Below are 22740 nucleotides of genomic sequence, written 5' to 3'. Positions count from 1 at the left end.
ACACTGCTCTAACAAATTGAAGCCAAACTCTAGCTCATATTTAAAAAGGCAACTACCGCAACTTTTATTTTTGGAATAAAGGTTTTACATAAATAAATAAAACCTGATCATTAGAAGGACCCATGTCAGTGATAAATAGTTTGCCTCAACCCCCTAACTGCTACATCTGCAGACAGCTTGTTCTGTTGAAAAACAACTGACCTAAAAAGAAATCTAACGCAGCCATAACATCTACGAATTGGTAAGATGCAATATAATGACCACTCGCTTTTAGGTTTAATACTGCTTCAGGCTGGGTTCACATTATCTTCGCATGTGGCTCACAGCAGGGGGTCCGGTGTGTCCTCGTTCACCGTTTCAGGTCACAAATTTTTGGATGAATTTGAACCTGAAAAATGGACCAAAAGACGCACAGGACCCGGTGCAAATTCACACCAGAGCCGCAGCGGAGATATGTGAACCGGCTCCAGAGAGAGCCGGTCAAAATCTCCTGCTATTGTGAAATGGATGCAAGGAAACCGCATTCAATTCACAATAGTGTGAACCCAGCCTAAAGGAAGAACGAAACCTAAAACATGTTAATATGTTACATTCAAGTTCAAAGTCTAAAGCCCCATACACACTATTAGATTTTCTGCAGATTTTTGTCTTCAGATTTACCAAAACCATGTAGTGCTTGGGCCTGCCTTTTTGTATACAAATTGAAACTCTTAAAGCGGAGTTCCACACAAAAATTGAACCTCCGCTTTTCGGAACCCTCCCCCCTCCGGTGTTACATTTGGCACCTTTCAGGGGGGAGGGGGTTGCAAATACCTGTCTAAGACAGGTATTTGCACCCACTTCCGGCATAGACTCCCACAGGAGTCTATGCCTCTTCCCGTCCCCACCGCGCTGTCTGCTGGGACACACACGGGTCCCAGAGACAGCGGGGACCAGTTAGGAAGCGCAGCGCGACTCGCGCATGCGCAGTAGGGAACCGGGAAGTGAAGCCGCAGTGATTCACTTCCTGATTCCCTTACAGAGAATGGCGGCAGCAGCACCCGAGGACTGAGCAACGATTCGGTCTCGGGTGCCGACATCGCTGGACCCTGGGACAGGTGAGTGTCCGTATTTTAAAAGTCAGCAGCTGCAGTAATTGTAGCTGCTAACTTTTAAATTTTCTTTTTTCGCGGGACTCCCTCTTTAAGGTTTGACCTCATATTATATGGTTTTGGCAAATCTGAAGACAAAAATCTGCAGAAAATCTAATAGTGTGTATGGGTCTAATGCCCCATACACACGATCGGAAATGCCACCAGAAAAACTCCAATGAGAGGTTTTGGTCAGAAATTGCGGCCATGTGTATGTTCCATCGGACTTTTGCTGGCGGATAAGGATGAGCTCTGGCGTGTTAGCAAGCTGCACGTGCCGAGCCCGCCAGGAAGTCGGCACGGCGCTGCGCTAATCACAATTAGTGAGACATTTCCCGATGTGCGGCTGCAGAGATCGGGAAATGTCTCACTGCCTGTGATTAGCGCAGCGCCGTGCCGACTTCCTGGCGGGCTCGGCACGTGCAGCTTGCGAACACGCTAGAGCTCATCCTTACTGGCGGAATTCCAGCGAGCAAAAGATTAAGAGCACGTTCTCTATTTTTCGGTCGGAAAAAGTTCCTATCCGAAAATGTGTTCGTCTGTATGCAATTCGGACATGCAAAAAAATTACACATCCTCGGAAACAATTTGACGCATGCTGCTCAGAAGTAAGGATGCGCTCCGGCGTGTTCGCATGCTGCACATGCCGAGCCCGCCAGGAAGTCGGCACGGCGCAGCGCTAATCACAAGCAGTGAGACATTTCCCGATGTGCGGCTGCAGAAATCAGGAAATGTCTCACTGCCTGTGATTAGCGCTGTGCAGTGCCGACTTCCTGGTGGGCTCGGCATGTGCAGCATGCGAACACGCCAGAGCTCGTCCTTACTCAGAAGCACTGAACTGCATTTTCTCGGCTCATTGTAGTGTTGTATGTCACCGCGTTCTTGACGCTCAAAAGTTCAGAGAACTTTTGTGTGACCGTGTGTATGCAAGGCAAGCTTGAGCAGAATCCCGTCGGAAAAACCATCATACCTTTCTCCAACCAAAATTCCGATCGTGTGTACACGGAAATAGGTTATCATCTGTAAAATATTACTAAGCAAACTGGCTGCTGGGGGTATCCTAACCCAACTGCTCCTGCCAGCAATTCAGAGTGCAGCTCACAGCACCCTCAGGAGAGAGGCCTGCTATCACTCCTGTGCTCCAGCAGGGTTTTACACATATCCACAAAAACTTATTTTCTGCAGCAGGGTTCCCGTATATCCAGCCCACTATCGCCTGTGTCCTGCTGCAGGGGTTCCCAGATACGTAGTCAACTCTTACCTCTTTCCTCCAATAAGGGTTCCCATATATACAGCATGTAGTAATCTCAGTCCTCCAGCAGAGGTCTCCTGAATACCAAAGTTCTGGAGGAACTGAACTGCTGCAGCTCATGTTGTACACGGAGGGATTTGGCCGGCGGCTTCCGGTCTTCTCATGTCACATGTGTTGTTGGGAAGTTGAGTAGAGCTGCAATGTGAGGAGCTGCACATAGGTGAGATGTCTACAAACTGCACAGGGGACCCACAAATTGTATTGTGTCTTCCACATATAACATTTCTTTCTATTATTATGAGTTTAGATTTCATCTGATGTTTCTCTTTGGGCCCATTTCTTTGAATGGAGCTTTACATGTGTATGATTCTGATCAGCTGGTATTTTCTACTTTTTCTTTTAGGAGGTTTTGTTTCTTTACATGTCTTGAATTGTAATATTTCCACCCTGAGAATCACTTCCAGTGTGAGGGTATGAGATGCTGTATGAGGATGAGGGTCCTTCTCATTACATCTCATAGGGAACAGAAGGTCTTATGGTCCTGCCTATTACTGCTTACACCAATCAGCCATGACATTATGATTATCCACCATAATATTCTGACCATTCACAGCCCTGACCTGTCAAGGTATGGACTCCAAAATAATATCCACGTGGATAATAATTGACAGGACCCCAGGTTTCCCAGCAGAACATTGCCCAAATCATCACATTGCCTCTGCTGGCTTGCCTTCTTCCCACACACACCCGACCATCCACATGATGTAATGATTTTGGCTGTGGACATGGGTCACAATCGCCCTGTCTGGTCTGTGGCAATGCACCTTTAGGCCTCTTTCACATGAACGATCCGTTCAGGTCCGCCTGTCAGTTTTTTAGGCGGATCTGAACGGACGCTCCATAGACCTCTATGGATCGTCGGATATCAGCGGTGACATGTCCGCTTACATCCGAAACGCTCCGATCTGAAAAAGTGTGACTGAGGAAAAAACCTACTTTTCCATCCATCATCGGATCGGGTGACGACTCTATCCCCTATAGGGGAGAGTGGCGCTCTGACAGGTCCGTCCCTGCACAGTGTGCAGAGACGGACCTGTCCTCTGCCTGCTCAGCGGGGATCGACGAAGCGATCCCCCGATGAGCAGAGCAGGTCCGTACACGTCCGTGTGAAGGAGCCCTTAGGGACAACATGTTCACTTGCTGCCTAATATCCCACCCTATTTCAGGCACTGTTGTAATGAAATAATCAGCGTTAACGTTAAACCCTGGCTCAACACCAGTGCTGTTTTGAAGTCGCGCGACTTCAATGCTGACTATATCAGTGGGATTTCACGTGAGGCTTGCTGATGTCTGTGCGACTTTATTTAACAGATGTCACACAGAAATAGTGCAGGAACCTTTTTTCAAAGTTGCTGCAGCTTGAACGATTCCATTGCCACAAATTGTGTGCGACTTGTCATGCGACTTTGAGCTGTCAAGTCTCATGGCAAATCGCTCTGGTGTGAGCCAGGGCTTACTGTCAGTGGTCTTAATGTTCTGAATGATTGGTGCTAGGGCTGCAACTAACGATTATTTTTATAATCGATTAGTTGGCCGATTATTGTTTCTATTAATCGGTTGATAAGCGTAAAAAAAAAAAAAAAGTGTTGTGTATAATTTTAGTTGATATGTAAAGTTTTAAAAAAAGGCAATTTATTCTTAAATATCTCTATGCAGTGGTAAAAATAAAAAACTATATGGTTAGGGAGCAAAATATCTAATCCACTCTGAGAATAACAGACAGAAGAGATATACTGTATATACTATTAGAGGAGAGATATACTGTATATGGTATTAGAGGATATATACTATTAAAAGGGTGAATCTGGTAAATATCATCAGACTCAGATCAATTTTTTTTTTATTTAAAAAACAATGTCTTCCTTCAAAAAAAAAAAGGCATTTTAAGAACGTTTGTTCGATTTTCTAATCGTTAGTGGGGTCAAACTGACGTTCATTTTCAACCACGGTGACAATTTGGAAATAATAGAAAACTTCTTGGTCAAAGCAATTTTCAGACGGTGTATGTGGTTTTCGTTCCTTTTAAAAATGTTAAAAACAAGTGAAAATTTCAAACATTCTTTCAGCGAATGTACAAAGATTTTTCGTCTGAATATTCTCTTCTGAAAATAGATCCATGTGGCCAGCATAAGGCTCAGTACACACCTATGCAGTTTGCTTTTGATCTGTTTCTGCAGTGCTTTTTGCTGTGCATTTGATTTTTGTGCACGTGATTTTGCTGCGATTTGCATTTTTGTATTTTTTTTTGGCCAATTTGTTGTTGGGCAGATTAAAAAACACAAATTGCTGCAAAAACGCATTACATGCCTTTCTGCAGCTTCTCCATTGAAGTATATTGAACCAAAAAAGCACCGTTTTGCGTTAAAAAAAAAGTCCCTGACCCTTTCCAAATACGCAGCTGCTGAAAAAAAGCATAGATGTGAACGTGTCCCATAGGAAACCATGTAAATGAACTGCAGTGCGTTTCTGCAAAAAGCACCAAAAAACAAATAGATGTGAACCAGGTCTAAGACGTTTAGTAACATAATGGGGTTTAAAAAAAACCCCTAATTTAGCCCTTTATAGTACAAAAAAAAACAGATAATCTCTATTGTAAGGGGTTCATTTTTTTTATTGTAGAACTGTGAAAGTAATATTTACAGTAGCGATTATTTGCTTTTTTTTGTACTATAAAAGGCTCAATTTAATTTTTTTTAACCAAATTATGTTACTGCCTGATTAATCGATTATGAAAATAGTAATTGATTATTTTCATAATCGATTAGTTGTCGATTAATCGATTAGTTGTTTCAGCCCTAATCGGTGCACATCTAATAGGTAACAGGAACCATGAGTCTCTTGCCCATTACAGCTTAAATCTAAAAGGGAAAAAGTACTATACGGGTCGTGCTCAGTACAGTTTACAGTCTAATAGGGAATCAGAGCTATGAGGCTCCTGCTTATTACAATTTACATCTAATAGGGAACAGGAGCTATGTGATGTGTACCTTTTTCGTTACAGCTTACGGTCTATTAGGAAACAGGAGATTTGGGGGTCTTGCCCATCGTAGCTTACGTCTAATATGAAATGAGTTATAAGGGGTCTTGTTTATTACAGCTTGCATCTGATGGGGAACAGGAGGTATGAGGGCCCTGCTCATTACAGCTTACATCTAATAGGAAACAGGAGCTATGAGTGTCTTTAGTTACAATTTACATCTAATGGGGAACAGAAGGTATGAGGGTTATGCCTATTATATCTTATAGTGAAACTTACTAGAGACATAAATATGGTTTAATAGTTTTATGACTGACAGTTCTGTATTGAACTTCCAGATATTAATCTGTCACCCATGACGGGACGGAGATGGGGAAGATTGTAGTGAAAAAGGACAAACCATCTTCTGGGGAGCAGGAGAAAAACAAACTTAAGCATACCAAAAAACAGAAAAAGAAGAAATTTTGGAAAAACAATCCAAACATCACCACCCAGCAGGCTGAGATCAAAAAGATTTCTGCGATACTTCCGCCAAAGAAGCCCGAAGAGTTTTCTTCCAACTGGAAGGCACTACAGGCAGTGAGTATGGCCTATATTTACTATGCAGATAATTTTAGTGGTATTTAAACTTAGCTAAAGTGAAAAATTAAGCCTTGAAATGCATGCAGGTCTTGACTGTTATGAGTTGTTAGTTTTCACCCAGCATTTGCTGTAATGTGCAAGGTCATCTCAATGCTTAAATTGGCTTATTTCACTAATTTGGTGTTCTGGGAACACTAGTTGCTATGAATTTGCAGGCCAGGTTTTCCCAACTTTACCCACTGTAGACTTTTTTTTTTTTTTTTTTCCTGTCCCTGAGTGAGAGGTTATTTGTTGCTAGTAGTAGTCAGTCACATATAACTGGACCTGTTTGGTAATACAGAAAAAAATTCTGCTTATCTCAAGACGTTGCTACTTTATTTCAAGAAGAGTTGAATGTGACTAGCTATACTATGACCTGGATAAATTAGTACCTTCACAGACATACTGACAATCAATTTGGGATGAATACCCTGATATAATACATAGTAATATTTATTATTTGTAATCTTTATAATCTGCCTTCAGGGCTATGATAAGGTAAGTGAGCTGGAAAGGATTAACTGTTGTGTTTAAGGCACCTTGAAATGAAGACTAGAACTCCCTATGTAAGCTTAAAACCATGTTTTAGTGGGGGCGTGTGACAACTCTGAGCACAGATATCAAGTGCTTACCCTATCTGAACTGGGAAAAAGATTTTTGCAGTAATACATATGTGTAATGGGATTATTATTTCAAGGCTACCTGTCAGGATTGAGGCTGCCATTAGGTGCAGGAGGACCCCAATGCTTGTGGTGCCCTCTTCCTTTGAACTAGCATTATTTCTGGAAACCTGGCTGTGTTGGCCTCCATCATGGGATGGGAGACTCCATTGTGCCAGGTAGCGGCTGTCCTAACAGGTTATCTTTACATGTTAATGCAGTGTGTTATTCTTATTTATTTTTTTAGTTACTGACATCCGAGAAGAGCAGCACTATTACTGAATCAACACCAGCAAAACCCTTTAAAAAGGAGGGAAAATTGCCAAAGTTAGGAAGGCAAAAGGCTGACCCACTAATTAAAGAAAACGCCTCCAGTGTCTCCACGGTCAAAGAGGGTCCAACTAATGACAGAAAACCAAAGAGAGCTACAGAGGATGCTGGGACTATAAACAAGGGAAGTGAGAAAAGAAGGATGTTACAAGCAAAAGGGGACGAAAAACCTTCTAAACATCACAAGAAGAAAGCGGCCGAAACAAGCATACCAGAGACACCAAAGTATGTGTTATTTTCATTACAATGGCTGGGCCAATTCAGTTTTGAATTAAGCTAATCCTCCAAATGTACAGAGGGGCTTACATTTTAATGCCACCACCACACTTGCACACTATTAAAATTGTACATTTATATGGCTCTGACATTCTTTGGTTCTATATAAACAATGCTAAACTTCTTTGCACCATTGGAGTTTACACTGTAATGTCCTAACTACAGTCGCACACTATTATTATTCATTTATTTTGCTTTGACATTCCTCAGTGCTGTACAGAGAACACTGAACTAGTCACAACAGTCTCTGCTTCAGGTGAGCTTACACTTTAATGTTCAGCCACAGTCACATGCTATTATCGATTTACTGTATATAGCTCTGACATATTTTGTAGTGCTGTACAGAGAACACTGAACCAGTCACATCAGTTTATGTACCAGAGAAACTTCTGCTCTGTCTCCACCACAGTTTCACACATTAGGTCTAGTTTGGGTTCATGGTAATTAACCTGCCACACAAAGAGGGAGACAATACAAAGTCAGTGTGCTCATTATCCTGAGGGTCCAATTCAGCACGTCTGGTGCTGCAAGAATGTTAACTACTTTACCCACTCTGCCTTTTGGTTTATAGGCTTGACCTCTGGTTTGATGACGTGGATCCGGATGACATAGAGGCAGCGCTGGGACCAGAAGCTGGTCATATTGCCCGCAAGATGCAAGGCTTGCCGGAAAAGAAGTCTGATGGACTAGACATGATCCTGGTGAAAGATCGAGCATTTGAGGGGTAAGCTACAATAGAAATCTGAACTGGGAGCAATAAGTGGGCTAACCTCCTGAAAATGCTAGTTGTCTGGCTGTCACTGGATTCCATACTTTCTGAACCATTGGCCTAGAACAAGCAGTGAAGGTTGAATACACAGTGAGGTGCTTAGCAACAGACATTTTCAGAGTAAGGCTCGGTTTCCACTATTGCGACCCCCCCCCCCCTCCCCCAAAGTCCTGCGATTTACAGTGCGACTTTGCAATGCGATTTCATGCGACTGGTGAGAACCATGGGAGAACAAGTTGCACCGAAGTCGGAACAAAGTAGTACAAAAACCTTTTCTGGACTCGCTGCACCAATTAGAACGGGGACTATTGAAATACATGCATTTTGACTTGCCGTGCGACTTCACATGTGTCAAGTCACACAACAACTCGCAGTAGTGGAAACAGAGCCTTAGAGGCCAGCAACAACAACCTTCATGTTTCTCTTAGTAAAGGTCTTCCTAAACTCCAACCCCTGACAACCTCATGGCTGGAATCCCTCAGTCTTCTTTTTCTTTTTTGACCCCTCCATAAATAAATTTACACCTAAGGTTGGGCAGATGGCTTTCAATCTTGTGATTGTATTTGTTTTGTCACAGGCTTACCAGGACAGTTGCAATGGACTGCGAGATGGTTGGTGTGGGCACAGATGGTGAAGAAAGCATAGTTGCCCGGGTGTCTATGGTCAATCAGTTTGGCAAGTGCATTTATGATAAGTATGTCAGACCCACTGAACGTGTTACAGACTACAGGACAGAGGTCAGCGGCATCCGGCCTGGGAATATTAAGAACGGTAAGAACTTGCAGCATTTATCATTAAGGGTAACAAAGGGTTAGAACTATAGTTCCTTCCCCGTTTTTTGTTTTTTTTTTTTTTGTTTTTTTTTTTTTTTTTGTTTTTGTTTTTTTTTTGTTTTTGTTTTTTTTTTTGAGGTTATTAGACAGAAAACTGTATGGTATAGATCAAGGGTGTCCAAACTTTTTTTCAAAGAGGGCCAGATTTGATGAAGTGAACATGCTTGAGGGCCAACCATTTTGCCTGACATTCTTTAACCACTTCCCGCCCAAGGAACGTCATATGATGTCCTTGACTCTGTGCAGGTATATCTGAATGATGCCTGCAGCTACAAGCATCATTCAGATATCGTCTTTTTCAGCCGGCGATTCCCTACACCACAAGAACGATTATAGCAGCTGTTCCACTGCTTTATCGTTCTTACGGGCGGCGAGGGGACGCCCCCTCCCGCTGCCCTCCGGTGCTTCTACCGACTCATTGCTTCTATCGGTGAGTCAGAGAACTGATCCGCCGGCCCCGGATGTTTACCATAGGGATTTCCGGTGGACCAGATGGTTGCCAGAATCTCTATGATTGTTCTGAGGCCGGGTGCGATGTTATGACGTCACGCCCAGTCTCTGCATTCAAACAAATGGCACCGCCTTGGCTGCTGGGAACCCAAGATCGTTTGTGTGGTTTTTTTTTTTTTTTTTTTTTTTTTTTTTTTTTTTTTTTATTTCAGACTTCCCAGCCTAAAGGTGAGATGTAGAGTCTTATTGCCCCCCTATCTCACTGTAAAGAGGACCGATTATGCCATATTCCTATTACAAAGGATGTTTACATTCCATGTAATAGGAATAAAAGTGATCAAATTTTTTTTTTTTAAAGTGTCAAACTAAAAAAAGACAAGTAAAATTAACAATAAATTAAAAAAAAAAAAAAAAAAGTAAAGCGCCCCTGTCCCCGTGTGCTCGCACGCAGAAGCGAACGCATAATTAAGTACATGTGAGGTATCGCCGCATATGTTCGAGCGAGAGCAATAATTCTAGCCCTAGACCTCCTCTGTAACTCAAAACATGAAACCAGTAAAAAATTTCAAAACGTCGCCTATGGTGATTTTTAAGTACCGAAGTTTGGCGCCATTCCACAAGCATGTGAAATTTTGAAGCGTGACATGTTGGGTATCTATTTACTCGGCGTAACTTCATCTTTCACATTATGCAAAAAAATTGCGCAAATACCGTGCGACATAAAAAGTTGCAATGACCGCTGTTTTATTATCTAGGGTCTTTGCTAAAAAAACATATATAATGTTTGGGGGTTCTATGTAATTTTCTAGCAAAAAAATGATGAATTTTACATGTAGGAGAGAAATGTCAGAATTGGCCTGGATGGGAAGTGGTTAAACCGTTAAAATTCGGTCTAAGTGTGTTCGTCCGAGCACTATTACACTGTGTGGTGAAGAGATGAACTTGGGCGTGTTACTTGGCTAAACCGTATTTATCGGCTTATAACACGCACCCTCACTTTAAAAAGGAAGTTTCCGGAAAAAATCTTAAATTTTAAATAAAGAACTGTGAAGCAAAATAAGGGTCAGTGCCCATCAATGCAGCACCCCCCCGTTGCCATGAACGCAGTACACCCCTACCCCCCGTTGCCATCAGTGCAGCCTGATTCATTCCCATCTGCAGCCTTGGAGGAGACAGGGAGGGGGCAGGACGAGCGCCAACTGACATACAGGAGAAACTTCTGTTTTCTTGGCGGCCTCTTTAATAGAAAGTCCCGCCTCCCATGATGGACAGAACAATCGTCCAATGGCAGCGTGGGAGATGGGACTTACTTTTACAGAGGCTGCCGTGTAAACAGGAAATACTCCTGTATGTACGGCACTCGTCCCGCCCCCTCCAAGGAAGCCAGCATATATACCTTTTGTGGCCCCTGGCGCTCGGGGATTCGTTGGTTGCCACAAAAGATATACATGTCAAAATTACCAGGCGGGCCGTCCAAAACCGGATTGCGGGCCGGACTTTGGACATGTCTGGTAAAGATATTCTCAATTTCATTGTAAATATATTCAGCCCATGACTGACTCGGCAAAAACCTTGTCAATTATATTTTGGATGTTTCCTTTCTGCAGTTCATTGAAGCAAAAAACAGTTCAATGTGATTTGTGGCTTTGTATTTCTGTACCCTAATTTTAGACCCTTGAGAGGCTGTCCTTTTTACCATTTTTGCCTCCAAATGAGTGGAGATACTAACTGGTAGATTTGTGTTTCAGGTGAAGATTTTAAGGTTGTACAGAAAGAGGTGTCTGAAATCCTTAAGGGGCGTATCTTGGTTGGTCATGCTGTGCATAATGACTTGAAGGTGGGTTGTTTATTGCCGCTCAGTAAGTTATCCCTCAATACTGGATTCACTGTTTACATATGTGTTGTGTGTGAACAATTATAACAGAACCTACTAAAAATGACTTTTTTAATGTAAAAGTTTGTCATATAGGATTTGCATTACTAAAGTTAAACGGACATGTTTTATGATTGTACAGTCTCCTTTAGATCTACCAACAACTATGATATGTGGGGGTCTGCCTGATTATATTCAGGCAAATGAAAGGTTCAGGTAGGACCTCCCATTGAATAGTTTTTGTACTCTATCTACAAGTATATTTGTGGACAATCCGCTCCTATGTCATGCTCATTAGGCTGTATCCTTGGATCCCTTCGTTCTAATCTACTGTAGTACAATTTCTGTGTTTCGGTTAGTAGCTTGTAATCCTGTAATTGCATTACCTTTTTGTTTCAGATCCTGTTTTTGGATCACCCTAAAAAGGCCACCAGAGACACCCAAAAGTACAAACCCTTCAGAAGAGAGGTGAAGGTATGTCCTCCTATATACTGACGTGTGTGTGTGTAAGATGGCTTTCTTACTTTTAGCGTAAATTGGGGGGGGGGGGGGGGGGAGGAATGTTTTGTTCAGCAAGGAGTTGGAAATTTTACTATAAAAACCATTAAAATGATGTCACCGTTTCTAGCTGTATTCTTTTGAATAGTATTGCCCTTCATCATATAAAGCAGCCTTCCAAATATTTAATTTTTTTTCTCTGCTAGAGTGGACGTCCATCTTTGAAACTTCTATGTGAAAAGATCCTCAATGTCAAAGTACAGACAGGTGAACACTCCTCGGTAAGTCAAGATCCAGGTCTTGCAGCCCACCTCCTGTAATGCTGAAGTTAAATCTATGGCTTTGACAACATTGAACTAATATAAATATATATATACTACTTTTTTTTTTTTTTTTGCACTTAAAGTTTTTTTTTGTTTTTATACCAAGATACAAAAAGGTTAATAGTCTGGCACACAGCCCAAAATGAAACAATTTGAGATGTTGCTCTTAATTCTAGTACAATAACAGTTACAAAATTAGGACAGGAGGGCAACCCATGAGTTTGACAACATTTATTTTGTTAGATTCATATAGGATTTTAGACGGGATCCCTGGGGCCAGATTGTATTCTCAACTATCTAAGAACACTAAAAGCTAAAGTTGGAACTTTTATCATGATTCCAAAATGTAGATGTAGTTGACAAAACCTTTCCCATCATTGTCGCAACAGCCACAAAAATAAAAACTGTGCTGCCTTACTAAAAAAATAACTTCTGTTTGACTGGGAACTGTAATGAAAGTGTATAGATGATGATTACCATTAAATAAAATAATATAGCTGCAATTATTGTATATGTGAACTGATATCATACATATCATAACAAAGTGTTGTATATATTCAGAATGTATAATGCGCTATTATTAACCTCCCAATATAACACGGTGTGATCTCTTAATGATTAATCAGTGAATCATGTGCAAAATAAGCAAATGGAGCCTATTATAAATAACATAACATCCTTCACCATGACAAAATCCTATAACTAAATATCAATGTGATAATAAATTACCGGTATTCATCACTAGACACGTGACTTTTTTTAAAAAAAACTTTTGAAAAAGTCACGTGTCTAGTGATGAAACCGGTCGGGAGGAGCCAGTGACGAGCAGTGCTGTGTGTACACTGTTGGCGTGTGAGGAGATCCCAGCTGTTAGCTGTATGCAACTGACCTTACCATATGCGATTTTATTCTGCTGAAAAGTGTGAGTGAATTTTTACCCTTAGTTTATAGGGATTACATATCACACTGCCTGCGCAATGGTCTTTCTTTTTTTTTTTTTTTTTGTTGTTTCATACTGTGGAAGTTCTTTGAAAGCCAGAAGCCAGCCCATGCTAATGAGCAGCTGAATATATGAGCAAGCCAGCTATCACTGGGGATTACTCATTGATACCTGTCTATATTCATCAAATCACCAAAGACGTTCTATTTTTTCACGGCAGTATGCTGTCCTATTGAGATACCTGTGCACTGTGGTTCATCACGTTAATATATTTCATCTTTATTTTTCTCTTTTTAATTGTGTTCAATAATTTATTATTACATTGATATTTAGTTATAGGATTTTGTTATGGTAAAGGATGTTATGTTATTTATAATAGGCTCCATTTGATTATTTTGCACATGATTCACTAATCATTAAGAGGTCACACCGTGTTATATTGGGAGGTTAATATTAGTGCATTATACATTCTGAATATATACAACACATTTTGTGTGATATCAGTTCACATACACAATAATTGCAGCTATAATATTTGGTCATCTTCTAGTATTTGTCACTTATTTATTTACTTACTAGTTCATATCAGCGCTTTAGTACACTTTTTACCATTAAATAAAGTTTTAATTTTCGGCTTTAGGTGCAAGATGCGCAGGCCGCCATGAGGTTATACACCATGGAGAAGAAGAACTGGGAATCTGGAATTAAAGCAAAATACAACAAAACTAAAGTGGAACCCAAAAAAATGGAACAGTCTTTCCTTGAATAGCTCTGGCTGGACAGTTTAAATCCTGCTGACCCATTTGGATGAGCTGCTGGACTCACCATCTTTCTTCCCATGTAATTTTGGTGCACCATTCACAACTGATACATCTGAGGGTGTGTGTCATTCCTGTGAATTTTGTGATGGAAGAAATGTTAAGTGAACTTTTTTGGACTTTTAATTTTTTTTTTTTTTTTTTTAAAGATCAAAGGATACAAGGAGAAAAAAAAGTGCCACCGCTGCGCGCACACACACACACACACACACACACACACACACACACACACACACACACACACACTTTCCTAGCTAACACGGATAATGTACAGAACACAGCCAACTCAAAAATTGGGATTTGTGATGTTTTATGAAATGGCCACTTTTGGGGATTTTAATTACAAACTGTGAAGCGTCAATATGTGCAGTAATAGCTGCAATCAGGAACCGTACTGTCAGAGTGAGACCTTCGTTTCTACATATTGACCACAGCTTATACAGTTCCATATTGTGTCCCTTTTTTTTCATTTGCTTTGTAAGATATCACTCAAGTGAATGTTGGAATTAATTTTCTTCTCACTGTACAATATAGCAGAACCTCAGATTCAAATTATTCACAGTTGGTTTTATTTTTTAAAGGGACAGTCCACCCAAATTGGAATTTTTACTTGTAAGTGTAATCTATTTGACTAAGTCAGCCCCTAGTTTACTATACTTCTTGTAGATTTTTAAGGAAAACTGAAGGCAAAACTTTTTTTTTAGTTGAATAGAGTGGAGAGGAATTGGAAAACCTGCCAGGTTTTTATTTGTGTGTGTCCCCGTTAGCAAGGTTTACATTCTCTCTTTGTCTTGTTTACCATTATTACTAAGAGTGAAAGAAAATCCCAAATTTTAGGTTGTCACCAGAACAAGAATTGGGAAGAGGGGAAATCTTCCAATGGGAACACTGATTCTGACAACCAGAGATTACCTCACTTTGGAGGGATTTTCTCTCATTTCCTGTTTTGGTAATGGGACAGAAAACAAAATCCCCCCCCAATGGGACACAGATGGTGTAAAAAAAAAAAAAAAAAAAACAAAACACCACTGGTGGTTACTCTATACAAATTGAAAGAATTGAAGCATTTTGTCTAATTTTACCAGTGAGCTCTCCCTGACATACATCCTGGCCCTGTTCCTGCCCACGTTTTTTTTTTTTTTGTGTTCCAGCTCTTTCTCTAACCATCTTAATAATATTTAAAATCCAACAGGAATGGTGGGAACCCCTTACAATGTATACAGTACAGAGATCTACTCAACAAAATCCCAAAGAGAGAAAAGAAACTGTCGGCTGGTTAAAACTCCAGCATCCACTGAAATAATAGTTTTGGATGTACTACCTATTTAAGTCTCAGGTGTTCACAATTTCTAGCAATATACAACACGTTTTTGTGGTCTCCTATAAATAGTTTTTTCTGATTTATATAAATTTCCTGAATTTCTTTGAAGATTTCTCTTCTAGTTTTGGGCAGTTTCAATGGTCAGGGGACTCCAGCTTGTCAGATCTTGCTAACTTGTCCATTCCACCATCATGTCTTCCACTTGCAGACATCTGTCGTGATCTGAAAAAAGGGGTTTTTGGTTTAGTTTTTAAATCCTGATTTGAAACATAAAATATGTTGCATGTCCTGCTCACAAGATATCCTTTTATTTCCTGTCCTCAAACGCAACCGTAAGTCAGAGGCAATCTCTTCAAAGTTAGGTAAAGTGCCTCTTAGACAGTTGTTGCTGCAACAAGTGTAATTGTTAAGGGCGGCAACTCGGAGGTTTAGATTTCCTCTCACAACTATAAAAAATAAATAAATAAAAGCACACACTTTAGATATACTTTTATGGGTGTTAAAAAGTGGTTGGAGCTGGGAAACCAAGTTCGTTCCATATATATGTAACAAGTGGTTGGTCATTCAGCTTGCAACATCTACACAAATCTGAGATTCCAATTTCAGGTGTGCTGTTCCTATAATATTAGTTTCCAGCAGAGTGGGTTGGAACAGGTGCCATATTTTTATTGTAGCAGCAACATTTCAGTACATCCTTATAATACTGTGCATCTATCTTGGGGGGGAAACACATCTTGGCAAAAATATTTTTGATAACCGAAGGTGAATGTTGTGCCTTTACAGAAGTTGATAACTGTTTCTATTGTATTATGTGAAATAAAAATGTTTTACTAAGTGATGTCTTCGAGATTGTCATCCTTTTGCAGGACAGAATGACAAGAAAGGAAGCGAGTAATTGCTCCTGGGACAGGAAAACAAGGACAGTAGTAAACTGTAAAAAGGTTCTACATTTTACTAAAAAAAAAAAAAAAAACATGTTGCAATCTGTGATCCCACTGAAGAGATTTCCCGTAGTTTTCGTTAATAGAAAACCTTCCCAAAAGGGGAACACAGACAAAAACCCGACTGAGCCTCTCGCTTTTCTCTACAGAACTAAACAAAAAAAATTGTCTGGAGTTGGGCTTTAATAGTAGAGTAGACATCCTCACAAGATACATTAATGGCACTTCTTTGGTACAACCAAGCCCATAAAATATTTTTATATAGTGTGCAGATAAAGTAGCCAGTAGTATGCTTTAAGTAAGTGTTTTATTTTTCTTAACAAGTAGGATTGCAAGTAAGAGGTTACCTCTTAGTTCTCTATCTTGGAAAGTGTTGATTCCACCAGTGTTACAATCTCCTAAAAAAAAAAAAAAAAAAAAAAAAAAATTTGATCAGATTAAAAGAGGGACAGCACTACAGAATCACAATTTATTAACCATTCTCATACATGTTTGTGCTGTTTCTCAGTTTCCACAGAAAACAGAGGCAGAGCACAGGTAATTGCTTTCTATGTTACATAGTAGGTAAGGCTGAATAAAGACCATGGTCCATCCAGTTCAACCTGTGTAGGTGCACGTGTGTCAGTGTCTATAATTATTTCCCATATCCCTGAATGTTGTGTTTCTTTAAGATGCACATCCAAAAGTCTCTTAAAAATAGCCATACTCCCTGCTGCCACCACCAATTGTGGAAGAGAGTTTCACATTCTTATTTCCCGGACAGTGACAAAACCCCTGTGCAGGTTAAAGTTAAACCGCTTCTCCTCCAACCTCATTGTGTGGCCCTGTGTCCTCTTACACTCCTTGAGACTGAATAGTTTTTTTCCCCAGTTGTCTTCCAGGACAGCCCATAAGAGAAGCACCTCCTCCAACAGGAACAAGAAACGCATCACCAATACACTTTAAAAGGCAGTCCCTCTGCTGAACTGGTCAGTTTTTGGTGATTCCTCCAGACGGAGGAGATGCATCACCTGGAACTTGGGTGAGGGAAGCCTCTGTTCTCTGGCTTTCTTTTTGTTCCACCCACATCTTTATCTACTTGGCTCCACTGGGAGCAGTTAGAAGGATTTTCTGCAAGATGACCTTCCAAGACCACTCCTCGGAGGAAGGTGGTAGCTTGGTTCCCTTTCTCCTTCTGTGCCTGGCAAAGGCCATGACTGGAAGTGGCATACCCCCTTGACAGGAACCGGCACAGGCAGCGTGGGTTCCCAGTTCAAGTGTCTGGGTGGGTGCACTGTCTGCACTATAGGACATTTTTGGGTGGGGGCTCGTGCAGTAGTGCCCTGGGTTATCGGTTCAGCTCCAACCATGCCATCAGAGTACTGCATGTTTTCCAAGTATGCAAGTGGCGCTAAAAGCCGTCAGAACATAAGGGCAGCAACTTGGCTATATACTTTCTGCCACTTCACATAAGGCTCTGACAAACGCAGCCAGCAGCAGTCTCTCCTCATCTTCAGCAATGATTGCAATAAGTGAGGTGGTTGCAGGCGCGAATAAATACGTGCATGTGCAATTAGGCGTGTACAGTGCATTGAAAAAGTATTCATACCCCTGGAAATTTTCCACATTTTTTCATGTTAAAACCAAAAACGTAAATGTATTTTTTCCGGGATTTTATGTGATAGACCAACACAAAGCGGCACCTAATTGTGAAGTGGAAGGCAAATTATAAATGGTTTTCATATGTGTAAAGTGTGACATGCATTTGTATTCTTACCCTTTACTCTGATACCCCTAACTAAAATCTAGTGGAACCAATTGCTTTCAGAAGTCACCTAATTTAGTAAAAAGAGTCCACCTGTGTGTAATTTAAACTCAATATAAATACAGCTGTTCTGTGAAGCCCTTGGAGGTTTGTTAGGGAACCTTAGTGAACAAACAGCATTATGAAGTTCAAGGACACCAGACAGGTCATGGATAAAGTTGTGGAGAAGTTTAAAGCAGGGTTAGGTTATAAAAACATATCCCAAACTTTGAACATCTCACGGAGCACGTTCAATCCATCATCTAAAAATGGAAATTGTATGGTACAACTGCAAACCTACCAAGACATGGCCGTCCTCCTAAACTGACAGGTCGGGTAAGGAGAGCATTAATCAGAGAAGCAGCCCATGTTAACTCTAGAAGAGCTGCAGAGATCCACAGCTCAGGTGAGAGAATCTGTCCACAGGACTATTAGTCATGCACTCCACAGATCTGGCCTTTATGAAAGAATGGCAAGAAAAAAGCCATAAGAAGTCCTATTTGCAGTTTGCGAGAAGCCATGTGGACACAGCAAACGTGGAAGAAGGTGCTCTGGTAACACAAGACCAAAATTGAACTTTTTTGGCCTAAAAGCAAAACGCTATGTGTGTCAGAAAACTAACAATGCACACCACCCTGGACACACCATCCCCACCGTGAAACATGGTGGTGACAGCATTACGTTGTTCGGGATGCTTTTTTTTCAGCAGGACCGGGAAGCTAGTCAGAGTTAATGGGAAGATGGAAGGAGCCAAATACAGGGCAAGAAAACCCGTTAGAGTCTGCAAAAGGCTTGAGACTGGGGCGGAGATTCACCTTCCAGCAGGACAACGACCCTAAACATACAGCCAGAGCTACAATGGAATAGTTTAGATCAAAGCATATTCATGTGCTAGAATGGCCCAGTCCAGACCTAAATCCAATTGAGAATCTGTGACAAGGCTTGAAATCTGCTGTTCACAGACGCTCTTCATCCAATCTGACAGAGCTTGAGCTATTTTGCAAAGAACAATGGGCAAAAATGTCACTCTCTAGATGTAGCTGGTAGAGACATCCCCAAAAAGACTTGCAGCTGTAATTGCAGCAAAAGGTGGTTCTACAAAGTATTGATTCAGGGGGGCTGAATACAAATGCACGCCACACTTTTCACATATTTATTTATAAAAAAAAAATTGAAAACCATTTATCATTTTCCTTCCACTTCACAATTATGTGCCACTTTGTGTTGGTCTATCACAAAAAAAAACCCAATAAAATACATTTATGTTTTTGGTTGTAACATGACAAAATGTGGAAAATGTCAAGGGGTATGAATACTTTTTCAAGGCACTGTATACTTCTGTGTAGATATTTGTGTATGGTTGCTAAGAATTAATGCACGTGTGTATGAATTGATGGGGTCTATTTATATATTTTCACATATGATTCACCCAAAATTCACACATTTTATGATTGGACCCCAATGAAAAAAGTCAGCCCAGTGCTCTACAAACCAAAATTCCTCCTTCTTACACCAGGTCTTTAGCCATGCATTCAGTTCTCTAATCTCCCCCCACCTTTCCTGTGTTGCACATGGCACAGGCAATATTTCAGAGAATAGCACCTTGGAGGTCCTTCCCTTCAACTTCTTTAAATTGGTTCTTAAGGAGCCTCTGCCTTCCATATATTCTGTCATTGGTTCCAATGTGGACCAAGACAGCTTGGTCATGCCCAGCCCCTCCCAGTAATTTATCAACGTGGTCCACCACATGCCGAACCCTGACACCAGGGAGACAGCAAACCATTCGTTTGAGGCGATCCTAGCGACAAATTATTCTATCCGTCCTGATTATAGAAGCCACTATTACCACAACTATCTAGGCCTACCTGCACTACTCTCACCACCCCTACTAGATGGGCTGCTCTCCTGGCTGTTAGGGGGTAGCAGTGACATCTTGGGCTGCCACCTCTGAGCTTGCCACACCCACATCTTCACCCAACTTGGCAAATCTGTTGGGGTGCTCAAATTCAGGGCTGGCCTTCCTTTTCTGTGAGACCCTACCACTCCCTTTAACTACATTAACCCATCTTCCTACCTGATAATCCTGACTTACACCTCCGCCCTCCCTATTAACCCTAGCCACCTTATTGACTAGCTGCTCAACTGCATCTGGCTTTAGTACTTCTGAGTCATTGATCCAGAACAAGGAGGGAAAAAAAAATGGAGAAAACGCATTATCATTTCCCTTGCTTTGGATCAGTGATGCAAAGTATTAAAGCTAGAAGATCAACATGACAGCCGTGGATTAGCATTTTTAGAAGGAGGGTCTGTTACTGATTTCCTTTCATTAAAAGTCAAAATAACAATTCATTCACTGGTGTGGCTTCTTTCACTGCTTTTTTTTTCTTTATTTTTGTTTTCTTTCCCCTTTTTTCTCTTTTTCTTTTTTCTCTTTGTTTTCTTTTTCTTTTGCGCCTTATCTTTCCACACTGCTCAACATTTCCTATACACAATTTTAATTCACTTACACATTTCTGTTCATTTTTTATAGAGGTCCCCCAACTGGGGCCACCCCATTTAGTTCACACAAGCGTCACGTCCTACACTTTGACCCACTCGGGGCGCTGTTTGTGTTGGCTGCTGTCACCCGGATATGCTCCCTCAGCTCCGGGATGTGGCATCTTTGGCTGGCTTGACTCTCATGGCTGCACCACCATTGCGCAGATACATACGTCAGTTTGTGGGTCAAGTGTACATATGTGGGGTTTTCATATTGTACATTTGCCCACCTCTTCCCTACACTATTTAAAATATGGTTGCCTTCCCTATCCATAGATGATCACTACGGTTTTGCTCCTCATGAGTGGCTATAAGGTCCCGAAACGCGTAGAGCTTACAACTACCAATATGTGTACACAGATATCCACGATATATGAACGTTCCATCTTGACCTATTTTTTTCTTTTTTTGTTATCCCCTCCAAGTGACACTTTAATTTGTCACTAATCTGTATACCATGTGTGTATTTCAAGTATTAAGTTCTCAAGCTATATTAATATATAGCTACGTGCATAAATATGTAAATATATGACTATTTGAATTTATTAAACCCTATTTTTTACCCAATCTATGTATCTGCTTCCATGTGCCTCATGTAAAGTCCCGCCCTTTGCTCTCCTTTTTTAAACATTTAACCGGGGTGGAGGAGGGGACTTGAACCTATCACCTCATTTAAAATCCCAAAAATTCTTCTTTCTTCTCTTTATCAAATTAACAATAGTTAGACTCCTTACGCCTCTCCTGCCATAGAACCTTTTACCCTGTTATATATTTTCTGCTAATTGTACACTGAATGCAGTGCATATGCAGTTTAGTGTGTACGTGCACAAGTGCCCCGTGATGGGACAATGTAACTCCTGCATGCAGGTACAGCAGTTAAAACATCCATAGCTGTAGAACATAAGCTGAAGACTGAACACTCCAGACCTGGAGGAAGACCAAAGAAGAGGAGCGATGAGGCTGAGAGTAAACACATAGCTGGAGGGAGGCACGTCTGCTATAGTGTTTAGGTATACTGTGCAAAAGCACCCACAGTGGCATATTTCTGCTTTAAAGCAGTTCTATAATGCTTTTATCACACTTAAAATTTCCTTACCTCCACAGACTCGTACTGATCTTTAATTTCCCTCAACAGTTCCTTGATGTGTTGTAAGCATAATTCGGAGTGTGTGCTTCCTGCAAGAGACACAAGAGGGCAGAGTAGTAACTGCTGTTGTAACCTGTTCTTTTGGCTCTTGTCCTATAATCTATAACAGTAGTGAAGCTGAAGTTGTTGTCCATTAGGCTGAACATCTTCAACTGTACCAGGGGTTTTGACCAACCCTGGATGCACACACTTTGTATCTAGGGACAGTGGTTCAGTGGACACAGCTAATTGTCCAGTTTGTATGTGGCTGTAGCACAGAGTGCTGTCGCATCCAATGCAGTCCAGCAGCCTCTAGCTGCCCATCTGAATACCTTCCATTTTTTTGAGATGGGAATGAGGGACACCTATCAGCAAATGTATGCAGGCATACATTTTTTTCCCACAAATAGAGCTTTCTTTTGGTGGTATTTGATCACCTCTGCGGTTTTTGTTTTTTACGCTATAAACAAAAAAAGAGCGACAATTTTGAAAAAAAAGCAATATTTTTTACTTTTTGCTATAATAAACTTCCCCAAAATATATAAAAAAAAATTATTTCTCAGTTTAGGCTGATATGTATTCTTCTACATATTTTTGGTTAAAGAAGAAAAAATAAAAATCGCAATAAGCGTATATTGATTGGTTTGCGCAAAAGTTATAGCGTCTATAAAATAGGGGATAGATTTATGGCATTTTTATTATTCATTTTTTTTTTTTTTATTAGTAATGGTGATCTGCAATTTTTATCGTGACTGCGACATTATAGCGGACACATCGGACACTTTTGACACTATTTTGGGACCATTGTCATTTATACAGCGATCAGTGCTATAAAAATGCACTGATTACTGTGTAAATGACACTGGCAGGGAAGGGGTTAAACACTAGGGGGCGATCAAGGGGTTAAGTGTGTACTAGGGAGTAATTCTAACTGGGGGGATGGGCTACCACTGACATGAAAGCGATCACTGCTCCCGATGACAGGGAGCAGTAGATCTCTGCCATGTCACGAGGCAGAACAGGGAAATTACTTGTTTACATCTCCCCGTTAAACGATCGCGGGCCCCGGCGGACATTGAGTCTGCGGGACCCGCGGTCACAATGCCGCGATTTAAAGGGGACGTACCTGTACGCCCATTTACCCAGCCGTGCCATTGTGCCGACGTACTTCGTCGTGCGCTGGTCGGCATGTGGTTAAAGGAGAATTGTACAAAAAAGAAAA

At 41.0% G+C, this 22740-nt stretch overlaps 3 protein-coding genes across 5 annotated transcripts in view; 1 reads left to right on the top strand and 2 right to left on the bottom strand.

Moving 5' to 3' along the window:
* Positions 1-2521, bottom strand: part of SARDH (sarcosine dehydrogenase) — a 217418-nt gene extending 214897 nt beyond the window's left edge. Inside the window, exon 1 of the mRNA XM_073599664.1 lies at positions 2392-2521. Within this exon, the coding sequence (XP_073455765.1) occupies positions 2392-2502 (111 nt within the window). The 5' untranslated portion in view covers positions 2503-2521. The remainder of the gene's footprint in view (positions 1-2391) is intronic.
* REXO4 (REX4 homolog, 3'-5' exonuclease) overlaps positions 1-15964 on the top strand; it is a 32447-nt gene extending 16483 nt beyond the window's left edge. The window contains exons 1-9 of one of the 2 annotated variants that reach the window (XM_073599669.1): positions 2472-2602; positions 5758-5998; positions 6947-7254; positions 7877-8029; positions 8652-8845; positions 11106-11194; positions 11630-11704; positions 11935-12009; positions 13632-15964. In XM_073599669.1, the coding sequence (XP_073455770.1) occupies positions 5789-5998; positions 6947-7254; positions 7877-8029; positions 8652-8845; positions 11106-11194; positions 11630-11704; positions 11935-12009; positions 13632-13760 (1233 nt within the window). In that variant the 5' untranslated portion in view covers positions 2472-2602; positions 5758-5788 and the 3' untranslated portion in view covers positions 13761-15964. Of the gene's footprint in view, positions 1-2471; positions 2603-5757; positions 5999-6946; positions 7255-7876; positions 8030-8651; positions 8846-11105; positions 11195-11629; positions 11705-11934; positions 12010-13631 lie in introns of those variants that run through there. The other variant, XM_073599671.1, reaches the window with a different exon arrangement.
* STKLD1 (serine/threonine kinase like domain containing 1) overlaps positions 13930-22740 on the bottom strand; it is a 50669-nt gene continuing 41858 nt past the window's right edge. For both annotated transcript variants that reach the window (XM_073599667.1, XM_073599668.1), the window contains 3 exons: positions 21489-21568; positions 16419-16469; positions 13930-15352 (listed from right to left, as the gene is read on the bottom strand). In XM_073599667.1, coding sequence (XP_073455768.1) covers positions 16422-16469; positions 21489-21568 — 128 coding nt within the window. In that variant the 3' untranslated portion in view covers positions 13930-15352; positions 16419-16421. The remainder of the gene's footprint in view (positions 15353-16418; positions 16470-21488; positions 21569-22740) is intronic.

Source organism: Aquarana catesbeiana, linkage group LG09, assembly GCF_042186555.1.
Source record: "Aquarana catesbeiana isolate 2022-GZ linkage group LG09, ASM4218655v1, whole genome shotgun sequence".
In the NCBI taxonomy this organism is placed as follows: Eukaryota; Metazoa; Chordata; class Amphibia; order Anura; family Ranidae; genus Aquarana; species Aquarana catesbeiana.
This window is presented reverse-complemented; position numbering and strand designations above follow the sequence as displayed.